Source organism: Toxorhynchites rutilus, chromosome 1, assembly GCF_029784135.1.
Source record: "Toxorhynchites rutilus septentrionalis strain SRP chromosome 1, ASM2978413v1, whole genome shotgun sequence".
NCBI lineage: Eukaryota > Metazoa > Arthropoda > Insecta > Diptera > Culicidae > Toxorhynchites > Toxorhynchites rutilus.
This window is the reverse complement of record NC_073744.1, coordinates 186,478,952-186,495,318: the sequence shown is the minus strand read 5'-3', so window position 1 is coordinate 186,495,318 and position 16,367 is coordinate 186,478,952. Positions and strand designations below refer to the sequence as shown.

Genomic DNA, 16,367 nt, shown 5'->3' with positions numbered 1-16,367 from the left:
TAAAATTGCATGAAACGTCGTGATCTACAGTCATCTCATCAATTAATAGATTTCAAAAAAATATATAAAAAATATATAAATTTATTCAATTCGTAACATTGTTATGTATAAATTATCGCAATTTACATGCTCTGCTGTCTTATTCTATTTCGAAATATATCAAGAACATGTCAAACGTGAGAGTTTACACACAAGAATGTTACGAGCAAAACATTATTTTTTCAGGAGTCTTTATACAAAAATGTCTTATATTCCAAAAACTATAACAGATAGAAAGTTGATGTCTTCGACAAAAGCTCATGTTTTAAGGAGATCTAAAACTTTGTCGAATACACTATATCGCTATCTTGATTTTAAACAAAATTAGGATTAGTTGTATTTTTTTCAAAGAAAACATGAAAAAGTTGTTATTCGAAAAACTTTTTCCCTGTAAAAGTGCTCATCTTCCGATGTATGGACGACTTGTTGGAGTATTCATATATATCTTTTTGGGAATTTAAAAAAATACGTTTTGAGAAAAATGAGTTTTAATTTTTTTAATAACTTTTTTTCAGCGAAATTTTTTTTAAAACCTAAATATTTTCCTACATTTCATCTTTTGACAAAAAGTTTGTAGGTATCATATTTTTTAAGTTATAAATTTTTGTAAAAAATTGAGAAAAAAAATTTTACTTTTTTCAAAAAGTTGTCTAATTCTTTTTCAAATATTTCAAGTTTGCTCAAATGACCCATTTCTTTACACCCGCGACGTTTCACTACTATCTGAGATTGTGCTGCCAACGGCCAGTCGAGTTGGCATGATATTCGTCAGCTATCCATTAAACATAAATCAACTTTATGATTTCATGTGAACTTTGCCTGAAAATATCACGAAATCGAAAGTATTTTCAACATTTCTTTGTTTCTTCCTCAGAAACTTCATATTCGACGTTATCAAGGACGACATATTTTTTTGTTTACCGATCCAATTCCACCCTGTTATATGTCACACTGATTTTTAGTTGAATCTTCTGCCAAAAGCTAAGTATCGTTTTTTGTTCGATTTAAGTCAAATATGCGTCGTTTTGTTCGCAAACTTGTTGCTATTTAGAAGGCAACTACATTATAACACCCCCCCCCCCCTTTATAACTCCCCCTCCCCTTCTTAATTGCAAAAAACTCAGACAGCCAGTTCTCGCAAGCCAACTTAGTATCACCAAGAGCGTTTTGCATGGACCGGAAGAGATGATAATCACTTGGAGCTAGGTCCGGACTATACGGTGGGTGCAATAGGACATCCCATCCGAGCTCCCGTAGCTTCTAGCGGGTCATCAAAGATGTGTGAGGCCGAGCGTTGTCCTGGTGGAAAACAACACCATTCCTATTGATCATTCCTGGCCGCTTCTGGTCAATCGCCTGCTTCAAACGATCAAGCTGCTCAGAACCGAACCGAACCGAGTTGAGGGTCTGGCCATAGTGGAGCAGCTCATAGTGTTCATTCCCTTCCATTCCCACCAAATACACAGCAAAACCTTCCTGGTCGTCAATCCGGGATTGGCGATGGTTTGGGCCGGCTCACCGCGCTTCGACCATGACTTTTTTCGCTTTAGGTTGTCGTACGTGATCCACTTTTCATCACCAGTCACCATCTTCTTCAAAAATGGGTCGAGTTCGTTCCGTTTCAGCAGTGCATCGCAGGCGTTGATTCGGCCTAAAAGATTTTTTGCGTCAACTCGTGTGGCACCCACACATCCAGCTTTTTTTGGAATCCAATCTTCTGCAAATGGTTCCAAATGGATTTATGGTCTATACCCAGTTCCTGGTCAATCGTGCTCACATGCCGGTCTACTTGGATGATTTCAACGATTTTATCGGTTTCCACGACGATTGGCCTACCAGTACGGGGTGTATCTTCGACAGCCACTACACCAGAACGAAATCGATCAAACCAACGCTCTGCTGTGCGAATCGTTACAGTATCGAGTCCATAAACTACACGATTTTTTTCGGCCGCCTTTGTTGCAGTTTTACCTCGCAGGTAGTAAAAACGTAAAATATGGTGAATTTCTTGCTTGGTGGACTCCATCTTTGACGCACTATTACTTGAGACTGAAAAGGACAATCACAACACTATCAAAACGACACTTGTAGCACAGATTGTCGTCTTTAAATAGCCGTATAGTATGAGCCAATGCGATAAGTACAACACAAGATATGTTTAAGTGTTGCGATATATTGACAATTTAAGACATTTCTTTTTCCCCAACCCAATATAACAAACGGCCCTTTTCATGGCCACCATCTGGAGTTTCAAAAGAGATGAAATGACAGATTTCTGAACAATAAAAAGAAAAAAAGAATAATATTTGAAAAAAAAAAATTTCCGAAAAATCACAGTCCTACGTCAAATTTGCATCCGTGCCTCTAGGCTCAGACCCTTCTACTTTTTGAAGACGGGCACTTTTTCCCATACATCCAATGTATACAGTGTAGACGAAAGTAATGAATGCAGTGCTAGTGTAAGGAACAGAATAATAATCGAAATTTCTTTAAGTCAGTTACTTCTTGATATTTTTGGAGGATACTAGTGGCACAATTATCAAAGCGTGCCCAGATCAGAAAAGTTTCAAATAAGTTTAACTGAAGGCAAACAAGAACAACAATTGAATTGGTATGATCTCCTTTAACCTTCAAGACCTCCTGTAAGTGCTCCGGCATGTTCTCCACAAGGTTTTTGAGGTGTTGTGGGTCGAGTACTTCCCACGCGCGCTCCAGGGCTTGAATAATACTTTTTTTTATTGGTGACACCCGATTGGTTGACCGTAGCATCGAGGAAAACCCACAGGTTTTCAAAATGCTTAATATCCGGGGCTTTGTGGGAGCCATTCAAGGGGTTCGATGCGACATGACCGGAAGAATGACTTTATTACCTTGGGTGTGTACTTCGGATCGTTATCCTGTTGAAAAACGTAGCGCAGGGCTACCAAATCTACCAAAGATTTTAACAATGTAATTTTTCAAACATATCCTAAATCGGTATGCTACAGATAGCCTAACGGAATCCTACGTCAACTAGGCGATTGTGTTTCGGAAACAACCCTCCTGTGACTTTTTTTGTAGCGGATGTTCAATAGAAAATGAGAATTTCGTGAGTGATATATTAAAAAAATATTTCAAGCAATTCAGTATTTTTTATTAAAAACGTAACGATTGTTTTTAAAAAGAAATTCAGTAAATGTTTGCAAAGGGGCCGTGCTCAGCTGCAACTTGGTGCAATTCCGCAATTCCGTGTTCAGCTGCTTGGTATCCGTGGCCCGCCATTTATTCTTGTACACCAGGGCACTGAGGGAGCCGAATAATCCTCGATCGGACAGCACTGGGCCAAGTTGGTCGGGTTCCGTTCCTTGGGTACGTACGCTATCTGTTTTTCCTCGAGGTACGCCAACGTCTTCTTGGCATACTGGGAAGACGCCTTGTCCAGCCAGAAGACGTACTTCCCATCAGAATGATGCTTCTCTAAGGACGGAACCAGAATCCTCTCCAGGCACTTCTCCTGGTACACCTTCTGTCCGCTCGGCTTGTCAAACCAGTACTCTGAAATCCCTGTGTCGGAGTTTGCAGTATACAGCATAACTTTCTTCTCAAACTTTTGCTTGTATTTGTACTTCACCCCAGGGGGTTTGGACGTCTTGTCGCTGGTATAGTACCGGTCATTGCCGGAAATGGGACTTTGACAGCGGAAAATAACTCTCGTAGTCCAGCATGAACGACGACCCGCGATAATTCTTCATCATCCACTGAGATTTCACGGTCGCTATCTGGTCGTCCGTGTGCCTAGTCTTCTTTCGACAGATGATACCCTCCTACTTGAGGGTTCTGTGGATAAAGGAATGGGAGCAGCGGTATTTTTGGTCGGCGTCACACAAACTCGTACCGCCCTTGTTGTCGAACAGCTTTTTCAGAGATTCCTTCTTTAATTTTCGTCATGATCTTCGCCGGATGGCCACTACCAGTCTTCCGCTTGACGAACCGGGATGCCAGAATCCGATAAACAGTGCACAACGACACATTTTCGTCCCGAAAGGCGTCTACTGTAAACTTTTTTTCTTGACTTTCAAGCGTTTCGAAGAACCGTATAACACGCTCGCGGAACGCTTATTGTTTCGACGCCATCTTCAATCGAACTGACAGCAACCGAGCAGAAAGAAACAAGCAACCCGTTTCTAGGGAGCCCAGAGAGCAATTCTCTCGGTGAGAAAAAAAATTTAACACTCTTCACTTTTTTTTACAGAAAGGTATTGAAACCATTCTGATTTTTTTTTGAACTCCCGTTTTAAGAGAGGCTATCATTTTTTATCAGTGCAGCACGAATGAAATTTGATAAGAACATAATATATAAGTTTCTATGAATGAATACGATGTGTTTACTTTTTATTTTAACCACTAAAAATAATGAGTGGGTTATATCTATGATATAACCGCAAGGTTGACGTGGAACTACCTTAGCTTAGCAATCATTCGTTTGTATTGATTAAATTCTTGACAGTTTCCAAATTCAATTGAGTTCAATATATTTGCTCTGTGAGTGAAAAAAATGAACAAATGCCATGTAAAGTCAATTCATTTATTGTGATTGATTGTTTTTCGTTACAAGTAAATTTAATGACGGACCTTTTACGTTTGGTATGATGACTAGAACAAAATATATGTACGGAAGAATTATCAAACGTTTGATGAACCAGCCTAAGGCTGAAAATCTTTCCAATAAAGACAAAAAAAAATTATCAAACGATTATTTTATTTTACATTTTCCTCTGAAGTTTACATCCTAAAAGTGTACATACTTCTCGAATCTCGAATTTGCTTGAAACTGGGAAGTTCATTCGATTCTAGTGTCTGCACGATTTTCCCAGGTTCCTAAGTTTAGAAGATCATGTTAGGACAGACATATTCCACTCTGCACAAAGGCAAGCGAGGACAAAAGTACTCGCAGTTTGCATTTATTTGCAGAGACGATTTCCACAGAAACCTCGGTTTTGAAGTCTGTGTTAGGGAAACATATTTCAATCGGAACAAAAATACCCCCGATTTGTATGAATTCGCAATGCCGATTTCCCCACGCTCCATGGATTTGAAGTCTGTGTTAGGGAAACACATTCCAGTCGGAACAAGAATACCCCCGACTTGCATGAATTTGAAATACCGATTTCTCCAGGCACCTTGGTTTAGAAATCTCTATTAGGGAACACATTTCGGTGGGAACAAAAGCTCCCCCTACTTTCGTGTGTTCTTCTTCTTCTTTTTGGCTTTAAGAGGGTTTAAACTTTTCAGTTCATTCGCCTCTAGGCTCTTTCGTGTTTTAAAGTGTGTGTTAGGGAACATTTTTCGATGAGAACAAAAGTCCCGGTATTGCAAATACATGAAAGTAGCATGTATTTGCAATGCCGATTTCCCCAAGGCTGCTTGGTTTTGATGGCTGTGTTAGGGAAACCGTAAATCGGGCCAATCAAAACGATGCAGTTAGGGCGTTTAGATAACGCCTAATATTTTACAGTTATTCAATTGTTTATCTAATGAAAAACAACATTTTGTTAGTTGCGATAGATGCGTAGAAATATTCCCTATCAAATGATGCAAACATCTCTCCTTCTTCTTCTTTCTTCTTCTTCTTCAATGGCACTAACGTTCCTAGAGGAACTTCGCCGTCTCAACGTAGTATTACTTGCGTCATTTTTATTAGTACTTAGTTAAGATTTCTATGCCAAATAACACGCCTTGAATGCATTCTGAGTGGCAAGCTCTAGAATACGCGTGATCACAGTGCAAGTCGGAGGAAATTTCTTTGACGAAAAATTCCCCCGACCAGAACGGGAATCGAAACCGAACACCCGGCATGTTAGTTATGACGCTAACCACTCGGCCACCGGTGCACACAAACATCTCTCCTATCCAGTACGAAATGTTCGAGCTATAAGCATTCGAAATCTTTCATTTTTCCCTATAAGAGACGAATGAACTCTCAGAGTTTAAAGTCTCTCTAATTCAATACCTTCCTTCCTTCCTTCATTTTTCCCTACATGTTCTGTGTTTAGGTTTTCATTTTACCCTCCATATATTACGGTTAGACGTAGTCCCACGTCAAAAAATGACAATTAGAAAATTGAGTGGGCACTTTATTTTGCCAATCACTGTATATTCCAATCGAATGAATAAAAAGCATTACTCTTCGAAAATAATACATTTGAAAGGTTTATGGCACACGAATTAGGCTGAGAATAATTCAATCGTGTGCCCATTGTTTTTATTTCCCGCAGAATGTTTCCTCCAGCGTATCAATAATGAAAAACGAATACAAAATTTTACGGTTCAATGAGTGTTCTGCACGCTGACAAGTACGGCCAGAACTGTTCAGCCGCATCAGTACAACGAATGACGCCATCATGTAACCTTAGGGAGACTCCACAGAAGTCAGCAGAGAGACTCCGCGCACAAATTGGACGGTATTGTTTATGCGTATTCACGGTGTGTAATCGTGACGAGAAAAAAAAATCAGTCCATAACGTGCCGCAAAAAATATGTTTCGTTGAAAGCCATCAACCAAAAAAAAGTGCATACATTTATTATGTGACCAACTCACCCGACAGTATACTCCCACTTGTTCCCCCGGATGATGGCATCAGGCCAGCCGCTGGCGTTCCGGCGGTCGTTACTGCAGCCGTCCCGGTGCCGCCACCAGCGATCCCAGTTGCCGTCGGGTTGATAAACGACGTCTCGACGCTATTGTCCTCGAAGCTGTTGTTGCTGCTGCTGTGGCTATTGAAATTGCAGCTTTTCGATAGTGTACCGCCCTTCCCACCACCGCTACCCCCCGTCACACAGCTCGTGCCATTTCCTCCACTGCCGGAAGAGCATTTCTTCGATTTCCACAGCTTCATGATTTTCCCTTTCGCTGTTTTTCTTCCTGTTATGGGACTCGCTCTCTCTCTCTCTCCTTCTCTCTATCGATTGCAGTCGCTTTAAGATTTATTCCCGTGGTGGGAATAAATGGTTTTCCACTGTTGTTTTGCGTTTTTCTCGCTTGAATTTTGTGCAAATCTCACTCAGTCTACGACTGGCGATTTTTTTTTTGGCCACTCTCCGTTCTTTTGTAATCATACAGAATTCCGTCGCCAGTTGAAAAATCAATTCGGCACCGATCTCGCGAAAGGAAAGTAAGCACACTTTTATTGTTCACTTTGGTTCGCAAACGCAATAAAATTTCGTTGTGCAACTGACATCTCGTGTGTCAACAATTCACTTTTTGCTATGCTTTTCTCCGCCTACTATGTTTCACGTGTTAATATCCTCGACTCAACAGAAACACGCGCTCGCAGCCATCTTCACTGTCTTTTTTAAATTGTCTGTTTGTTTTTTTTTCTTGCTAAATCAAACCTTTTGCCATATCTATCGTAGCCACTTTTCATGAATGAATTTCCGAGAGCACACGCGTCAATTCTTCACCACGAGGCAGACATTGAATATGGCAGGCGAACTCGCGTTTTTTTAATGGTTCTGTAAGCAGGAAAAAAACCCAACAAATTGACCACTTTGAATGAAATTGATCCCCCCCACCGAAAGAGAGACGTTCAGTGTCAACTGAAATGTTTCGATTTTTGCCGCCCTCCGCTACCATAACTCAACTTATTTCCAAGCGCCGCCGAAAATCTATTTTTAAGGTCGTCCTCTCTATATCGAAGAAAAATCGCTACACAACACACACACACTACGCACACTCATTGCTGTCCTCTCGGTTCGCCCCCGGAAACCCACCTTGACGACTTGGCCAAGATTTCCCGAGACCGCCAGGGAGTTCTGCTTTGGTAGCTGTGTTTCATAACGCGCCAGACGGGGACAGACTTTTGATACATAAAGATTTATTTTTTTTTTGGTTTGTCTCTAGCTTTGTTTTTACTCGAAGTTTTATTTGGACAGTAATTAACTCCCCACGATTTGCGACGTGGCGACGTGTTGCGTCGAGTCCTTTTTTTTATCTTTGTATCAATTTCCAAAACTTTATGTTTCGGTTGCTAAGCTCTAGGGGCTATCGAGTAAAGGACGTAACTCGCAAAGCCATCTCCACACGTTTGGAAGTCATGGTCAGAATCCTGAGCGTCGAAGATCTTGAAAAAGTTCACGGAAATCTGCAATATCAGTTGCACGACCAAATCGCTATGCACGGAAGACCATGCTTTGTTGTCTGGTGGAACCGGAAGGGTTTGATCTACTATGAGCTACACAAACCCGGCGAAACAGTTAATACCGAACGCAACCGACAAGAAAAGGTCAATTTTGATCGACCTTAGGGTGAAAAACAACCAGAATACCAAAAAAAGGCAACACAAAGTGATTTTGTTGCATGATAATGCTTCGATCAAGGAAACGCTTGCGTCATTTGGTTGAGAAGTTCCTTCACATGCGACTTACTCACCAGAATTGACTCCTTCTGACTACCACCTATTGGTAGCGATGGTACATGTACACTTCAAATCTTACGAAAATATCGAAAAATGGCAATATCAAAATAGTTTGTTCCTGGAAAGGAGCAATTGTTTTAGCTAGCGTGGCATCCTCAAACTGCCAAAGGGATGGGAAAATGTATAGCTTTTGATTAAAAATACTTTGAAAAGAGTAGGATGTTTTCTTCGAAATAATTCAGATTTCATACTTGCGCAATATAGCAAAAAAACGGATGAGTTAATGGTACGTTTTATCGTAAATAAAATTCCACTATCCCGTTTTAAGTTAGGATTATCCATGGTTTATGTTGGAAACATATTATGTTATATGCACCATTTTTGATAGCATTTTTATTTACATCTTTAATTCTTCAATTGTTTAATCCTATTCAATTTTTTAATTCCCTAATTATTCAATTATTTACTTCTTTAACTCTGCATTCCCTGCATTGAAGTGAGATAAAGAGTAAGGTAAATGATGTTGGTTTTCCCAGTCGAAAATATGATCTTGGTTTGTACACTTTTTTGAATGCTCTAGTTCAGCGCACCTGTGGCAAATCAAATCAAATGATAAAATAGTCTTTTTCATGATTTACAGTAGTTTTTTAGAATATTTTTACGGATTCACATGTTTTAAAGGGTTATTAAATCCACCATCTATTGGTGTCAATACGCCCTCTCATTTGAGCTAACTTTTAATCAATCACCAGATGATTACTTGGCACCTTTTCAGATCTTTTCTGGATTGTAACTCTAACAAATATTGTGAACATCATGCTTGCACACCATTTGAATCAGATTTATATATCCGAATCTTGGAATTAATACATCTCGATGATCTCAATTCTGATCATGGTTTGTCCGATTCACTAATGTTGCTTTTTCCACATGCGGTGCCGTTTGTACTGAGTTCACTTTTAAAAAGCCCAAGAAAAGGCAATATTCTGAAGAAAGCATCAATATGATGATCATGAATGGATCAATATGATGACAGTAAACTCAAGCAATGAGAAATGCAACATCTACTTGAACATTCGAATTTCTTCACTCAAAAATAGTGATTTCTAAAACCAGACAAACCCAAGGAAAGTGAAGTGGAAGGTAATACGTAATGTCAGAATTGCCGTTCGGACGTATCCCGTAAGTTTGAACTTATTTACATAGATGGTATCCAAACAACACTAAACTTGGACAAACCATGATCATTATTTCTCTTTGAAGAAAATCACTAAAAAACAAAAAAAAACTTTTCAACAAACCCAAACTCGTCTTGATTACATGTGATTTTCATGAAGAAAAATCGACTTGCATTTACTATTAGGTTAAAGAAAACATTGCGCTTTTTTCCTTGCGGCATTTATGTCCATGAGGTTTTTTCCGCGTTTGAATATTTCTAGTGACTTTTACATTACGCTGTTTTCTCTGCGGTTATTTGCGTTTCTTTTATTTCTTTTGCGATTTTTTAACGGAAATCCTACTAGGAAATCCTAGTACTGTTCAGCAACACTTTCAACAGCTACCAAAAAGTAATAGACCTTAGCCAAACACTCTGCATCTTTCTGAAGAGGGAGCCTAAATTATACAATGGATTCTTCATATATCCTTCTTCTTGAATGTCACTAGCGTTCCAATTGAAAGGTTCGCCGTCTGAACGTAGTTATTACTCGCGTCATTTTTTATTAGTAGTTAGCTATGCATGGAGGATCGAACAAGCAAAACTTCAGATACAAAGAAAGGAAGAAAAAAATATCATGAAATAAATGTCTAAAGGGAATAAAAAAAACGAAAGAAGCCTAATCAAATAAAAAATAAGCATAAATTTGAAGAAAAAAAACATATTTCATCATAAATCAAATTGTGGAAAAACACACACAGTGATGATACTGATGCAGAATTGCCTGTGTTTGCATTCAGTTTGTCTAGGAGAGTACGTTAGCAAAATATGGACACAAATTCCGACATACGGCAGTTTGTTCTCGCGAATCAATTGTTCAGGACCACCAAACTTTACACAAAAGTGTTATTACAATACAATTCTATACAACAGTTCGATGCTAAAGTTACAGGGTCTTTCAGATTAAACGCTCACGCAACAAATGTTGAAAACATCTACAAAAGTGAACCGATTTTTATTTTTCAGAAACGAAAATAAAGCTTATTTTACGACATTTTCGATGTGACCACCCCGATAACGCTTTTAGAATGGTGCACAAAATTCTTGCACAACTCTAACAGCGCGACTTCGATGCTGTTGAAAATCCTTCTTTAAGTTCCTCCAAATTTTGTGGCTTATTAGCATAGCAACGGTCCTTCACGTACCCTCAGAGGGAGTAATCGACGACGATAAATGTTGAAATTCTTACCATAAGAGGACCAAGTTTCATCAAGGCTTCGGTTGCTCGAGTAATACGATTTCACTAATAATACATGTTCTTGTAAATTGTACATCTTGACACTAAAAACCATCCGATCAGACTGAACGGGTAGCCGAATATTATCGTCCCGAAGTTAGGAATGCAGTGTTACAAAAAAAATCGAGCGAAAAAAAAATTATAAGGAGCTATTCGATTTTTTTGCATGAGCGTTCAATCTGAAAGACCCTGTATATCCGAAACAATAGAAAAAAAATGTAAACTGATTTTTGTTTGCTTGCGGAGAGCTTATGTTAATTTAGAAGTGTTTTCGAGCTTATTGGTCATTGGGGACTCTACGATCGATACAGTTGAGTCAACCAAAAAGCGACTAGAGCAGCAGCGAAATACATTTTAATAATATCGCTGTTATTGCGAAAACAATCGCAACTAACCACCGTACAATATAATTCTGTCCGAGGGGAATTTGAAAATATGGATAGTAAGACAACGAAGTCAACAGACACACAAGCCAGCCATCTGTTATCTGCTATCCTTTTCTTTCCTAAAGCCAACGAGTTTTAATTTTGTTGTCATTCAACAGAAAACCGTCATCCATTGCTTTCTTGCAATCGATCCAGCACACAGAGATGTTACTGACGCAAAATTGCCTGTGTCTGCATTCAGTTTGTCTAGAAGAGTTTCGACGTATGGCAGTTTGTAATTTTACTAATAGGTACAGAAAAACTGCTCACGTATTCGATCATTTATTTCAGTTGAAAGCTCTTGGTGTACTCCTACGTTTCTCCGGTTATGTCCCCGACTTTACCCACCCATCTTTTTGACGTAGAACTACGTCTTTCATTAAGGGTGCCAAATCAGAAAACAGGTCACGTTCTATGAAATAAAGTTAACGCTAACAACTATTTTTGCCGCGATTGGGTTTTGAAGATCTACATACCAAACGAATCAAAAATTCCCTCAGATTTGGTTTTTATACTATACATTACAATACCCTGGTGTGTAAAAGGTTTAATGTGATGAAAACTAGGAGCATTTCCATTTCTCCATACATTTGTTCTGCTCATTTGTGAGTTTCCCTAACCATGCCGTCAATAGCGAGCAACTTATCGGTGATCAGCGAAGGGAAATGATTTAAAGTCTCCGTGAACAAATAAGAGAAGAAGAAGAATAACGAAGGGAAATATCTGCCTAGAGTATAAATATTGTATCTCGCTGAGGCAAACATTCAGTATCGTTCTAGATACGAAGCAATAAACATCGCTTGTTCTTCCTTGTTTTGCATCATCACTTGGCATTGCAATCATTACATCAAACTGACGCCATTCCAGTAAGGTTCTGAACTATACATGTCATCAAACTGAACTAAACGTGTCATCAAACTATGCTATCATCGACCACCAAGAAAATAATTGTTCAGGAATTTTGTGTGTGATTTGATTTCGCATGACATTATCAAAACTATCTCCACCAAGGATGACAGCGGAGCTAATCGAGACCGGAAATATTAATAGAAAGGACTTCTGTTGAGAAGAGTGCCAAGCAGAAATAAGTGTGTGTATATTTAGTTGCTTTAAGCCATCGATACATGGCTTTGTGTGTGTGTGTACGTGCGTGCTTCATAACGCGTATGTACAAATAGCACATCTTCGCTACGCTGAAACCCCATTTGTATCTGCTCCCGTGTGCATTGACCCTGTCACGATGCAACAATCACCTAATATTTTGCTGCTATGATGGACGATTGGTTGGTGGTGCAAATTATGCCACCGCTATCTATATAAATAAAAATATAAGGCAAAATCTGTTGGTAAGCGGAAACCCCGAAGAAGGGATGGTCCGATTTTAGCCTTCTTTATTTTGTTGTATTCGTCTCTTCCCGTAGATCAATATAGTGGAGAGAAAAACCGGATATTTTCGAAAAATCCTGAAGAAAGGTCGGAAAATTCGGAAAATTTAATTCCCACATGTTTGAAAATTACATCATAATAAGCGTTGTTAGTCCATTCGATGTTTGCGCTATCGAAATTGATCTTTGTTCGTAAGTGGAAATGGATTTTCAGGCGAAATAACGCATTACCATATCTTATATCTATCTATCTATATAAATAAAAATGTAAGGCAAAATCTATTGGTAAGCGGAAAACCCGAAGAAGGGATGGTCCGATTTTAGCCTCCTGTATTTTGTTGTATTCGTCTCTTCCCGTAGATCAATATAGTGGAGAGAAATCGGAAAATCCTGAAGGAAGGTCGGAAAATTCGGCAAATTGAATTCCCACATGTTCGAAAATTACATCATAATAAGCGTTGTTAGTCCATTTGATGTTGGCGCTAACGAAATTGATTTTTGTTAGCGCCAAAAAAAAAAAAGTGGAAAAGGATTTTCAGACGGTATAACGCATTCCTATATCTTCTATGTATATAAACAAAAATGGAAGGCCAAATGTGTTGGTGTGCCCTAAACCCGAGGAAGGAATGGTCCGATTTGAGCTGTCTTTATTTTGTAATATTCTCTGTATCAAACATGTATTCCATGCAACGGAGAAACATGTTATTTCCAAATGCTTGAAGAATCTTGAACGAGAATTGTGTCTGAAAATAACGGACGAATTTTTGTAGAAATACTAGGCAATTTATATTAAAAGGAAATTGTAAAGGGTCAAAGGGTAATAAATGAAGAGTTCAGTGATTGGACTCACTAACGTTCACTTAGTAGGAAAACGTGGATGTTTGAAAATAGTCAAATCAAAAAATCTATTGCGGGCGGGATGAAGTTCGTCGGATCAGCTTGTAATAAATATAAACAAAGAGTGAGGTAGAGGAAGAGGAATATTTGCGTTAGGAATGAAGACAAAATATTCTGACTTGTTCTTTCTTCGAACCAGTTAACATCGCTTGTTTGTCGTCATTATAAGAGCTTCGTTGGTGCCTTTGACATTGCATCAATCCATCAAACTGACGCTATGGCGAAGCAGGCGTTAAGGTTGTGCGCCACATAATTATTTGAGGAATACACTCATACCTCGCTTTACAGCCTGGATACTTTCCTTGGCCGCTAAAACAAAGCCGTATAACGAATCAATTATTCTAATACAAATTCATACAAATTATATCGGATCGGTTCCAGCGTTGTTCAACGAAATGCCGTATAAAGAGCGGCCGTATAGCGAGGTATTCACCATAGTGAATGTCGTGTTGGAAAGTTGTGAGTTATTTAGGTTCGCGTGCCAATCGCAAAACTGCTTTCAACAAGGATGACATTTGCGCTAAGCTTGAACATAATGAAGCAATGCAACTCTTTTCGAGATTATTGAGATTAACAGATAGAAATTATTTTGTTTATTTAGCCACCAAGAAGGGCAAGAATGAATCATTAATCAATTATCATCAACTGATTCTACAATAAAAAAAAACAGGAAGTGGGTTATATCTATGGTATAACCGCAAGGGTGACGTAGGACTATCGTTGATTTAGAGATCATTTGTTTGAAGTTGAATCTAAATCCATCCTGAATGAATGAATAAATAAATATTTGGGTGACTTAAAAAACGAGAGTGTTACGTTGGAGACTCAAGGTTTTATGCATCCAATATTGGATACAAAAAACCTTGTTCTGAAGAATAATCTTCAGAAGCTTTCCTGCTAACTGCACTTGATTGACAAATCACAAAACCAAATGTATGTGGTCGCAGTATTATATGGATAGAAAACATTAAAATAAACTCGCTTGAATGTAATTTTCAATTCCAAGGGGAACTGGCAGATTATTTTTCAGCAACGATCATTTCTTTCCAGATTTCCTCTCGATAACCAGCAAATGAAAAGAGTTGCGCGCGTGTATGTGTGTGGGTGTGGCGGCTGCTTCTATGTCTTCCCGAGGAACCGTATTTCGATGCTGATACTCTCTTGGTCACGAGAGTATCAGCATCGGCTTTTCTGCGCTCCCTCACAGTTAAAACAAACTGATTGCATTTCAGGTCAGGTCAGGCCAGGTAATGAATCCCTCGATCCCTCACCGTTCAGCTCGTTCAGTAACGATGTTGAATATCATTTCAGTATGCTTTTCGTGCGTGATTGAATCGAGAGAAGGTGTGGTTTACGATGGCAATTTGGAAGGCAAACTAGAGGAGAATGAACTCTCTGAGTATGAAAATTTCGGCGACTGAGCAATAATCGATTGAAAATTATATAATTTTCGCGATACGAAACATTTTCCGTTTTTCATGTTATGCATCCAATATTGGATACGAAAATATCCTACTGATGGGAAAGAATAATCTTCAGAAGCTTTCCAGCTAATTACACTTGATTGAAAAATTACGAAATCAAATGTATTTGGTCGCTGTGTTCGCCATATAATTTGAAAACAATACTCTTTCGCATGGATGTATTCTTCAATTCCCAGGGAACTGGCAGATTATTTTTCAGCAACGATTAGATCTTTCCGGAATTTTCTCGATGCTGTATGGCATCCAAACGAAAATTCTCGTTTTAGTTTGGCCTGTAAAAAACTTTTCTGAAGTCTAATCCATCAAATTTGGAGCCCTGAAAAGGGCCGTTGATTATATGCTAAGCTAATATAGCACCCTTTCCTTGGATTCGATGGGCCAGCTGAATGTCCTTGGGCATGATGTGACGCGTTTTGCGTGGATAGCACACCAATTTGTATCTTCGAATAAGCCTCCTGCAGCGTCATAACCGCGGAACTTTGGAAGCGCAAGTCTGTTTTGAAGTCCTGAGCAATTCCACGATCCAAAAGCTGCAAAGGTAGCTTTCGGATCAGCAATTCGGTCGACTTCCGATAGCGATGAATTTCACGCAATGTTCCCGGTCGATAGCTTTCGTGTGCCTTACCACCGAAAGACTAACGAGCTGTGTGCTTAGTCCCACACAAACGAGTCCTCACGGTGCGAGAGTAGAGTAAGAAATGAACGAAAGCAAATGAAGCGTCATTTTATAAACCATAAAAGTATAGAATCTAAACCCCTCCCTTCGTTGCTTACCCTGAGAGAGAAACGAATAACATCGAAGTAAGTATACAGTAATGTATTTGAATCCGGACACTTTGCGTTACATTTAATACCATACCGCAGCCACAACATTTTCTGCATGTTGAATTAATGCGATTGATTAGTAACTATCAAGAAACTATCAGTAACTATATTAGCAACTATTAATCGCATAAATTCAACATGAAAAAAATGTTATGGCTGTGGTATGATATTGAATGTAATGCAAAGTGTCCGGATTCAAAAGCATTACTGTAAAAAAGAGTTAACTCGACTGAAATTTTTTCGGTTCGGCCTGCAAAAACGAAATTAAGGGCCCTCGCCGACTGCAGACTGACTTGTCGACCGATAGTTCGGTCGGCTTCTTAATCAGTACGGAGAAAAAAAGTCTGTAGTGTACAGCATAATGCATAGACGTAAGTATGAGCTTCCCCATCTCACATTCCAATAAGATTAATGGGTTTCCAAGTGGGCGCGCTACATACGGATACGAATGATTTCAATAACCTGT

At 39.0% G+C, this 16,367-nt stretch overlaps 1 protein-coding gene across 15 annotated transcripts in view; it reads right to left on the bottom strand.

The window, feature by feature from the left end:
* The window catches only part of LOC129762000 (glutamate receptor-interacting protein 2), a 119,731-nt gene that overhangs the window by 86,198 nt on the left and 17,166 nt on the right, over positions 1–16,367 (bottom strand). For 7 of the 15 annotated variants that reach the window (XM_055759926.1, XM_055759920.1, XM_055759921.1 and 4 more), the window contains one exon: positions 6,617–7,530. The exons of 4 other annotated variants lie outside the window; for them this stretch is intronic. In XM_055759926.1, coding sequence (XP_055615901.1) covers positions 6,617–6,914 — 298 coding nt within the window. In that variant the 5' untranslated portion in view covers positions 6,915–7,530. Of the gene's footprint in view, positions 1–6,616; positions 15,358–16,367 lie in introns of those variants that run through there. 4 more of the 15 variants (XM_055759930.1, XM_055759928.1, XM_055759929.1 and 1 more) reach the window with 2 other exon arrangements.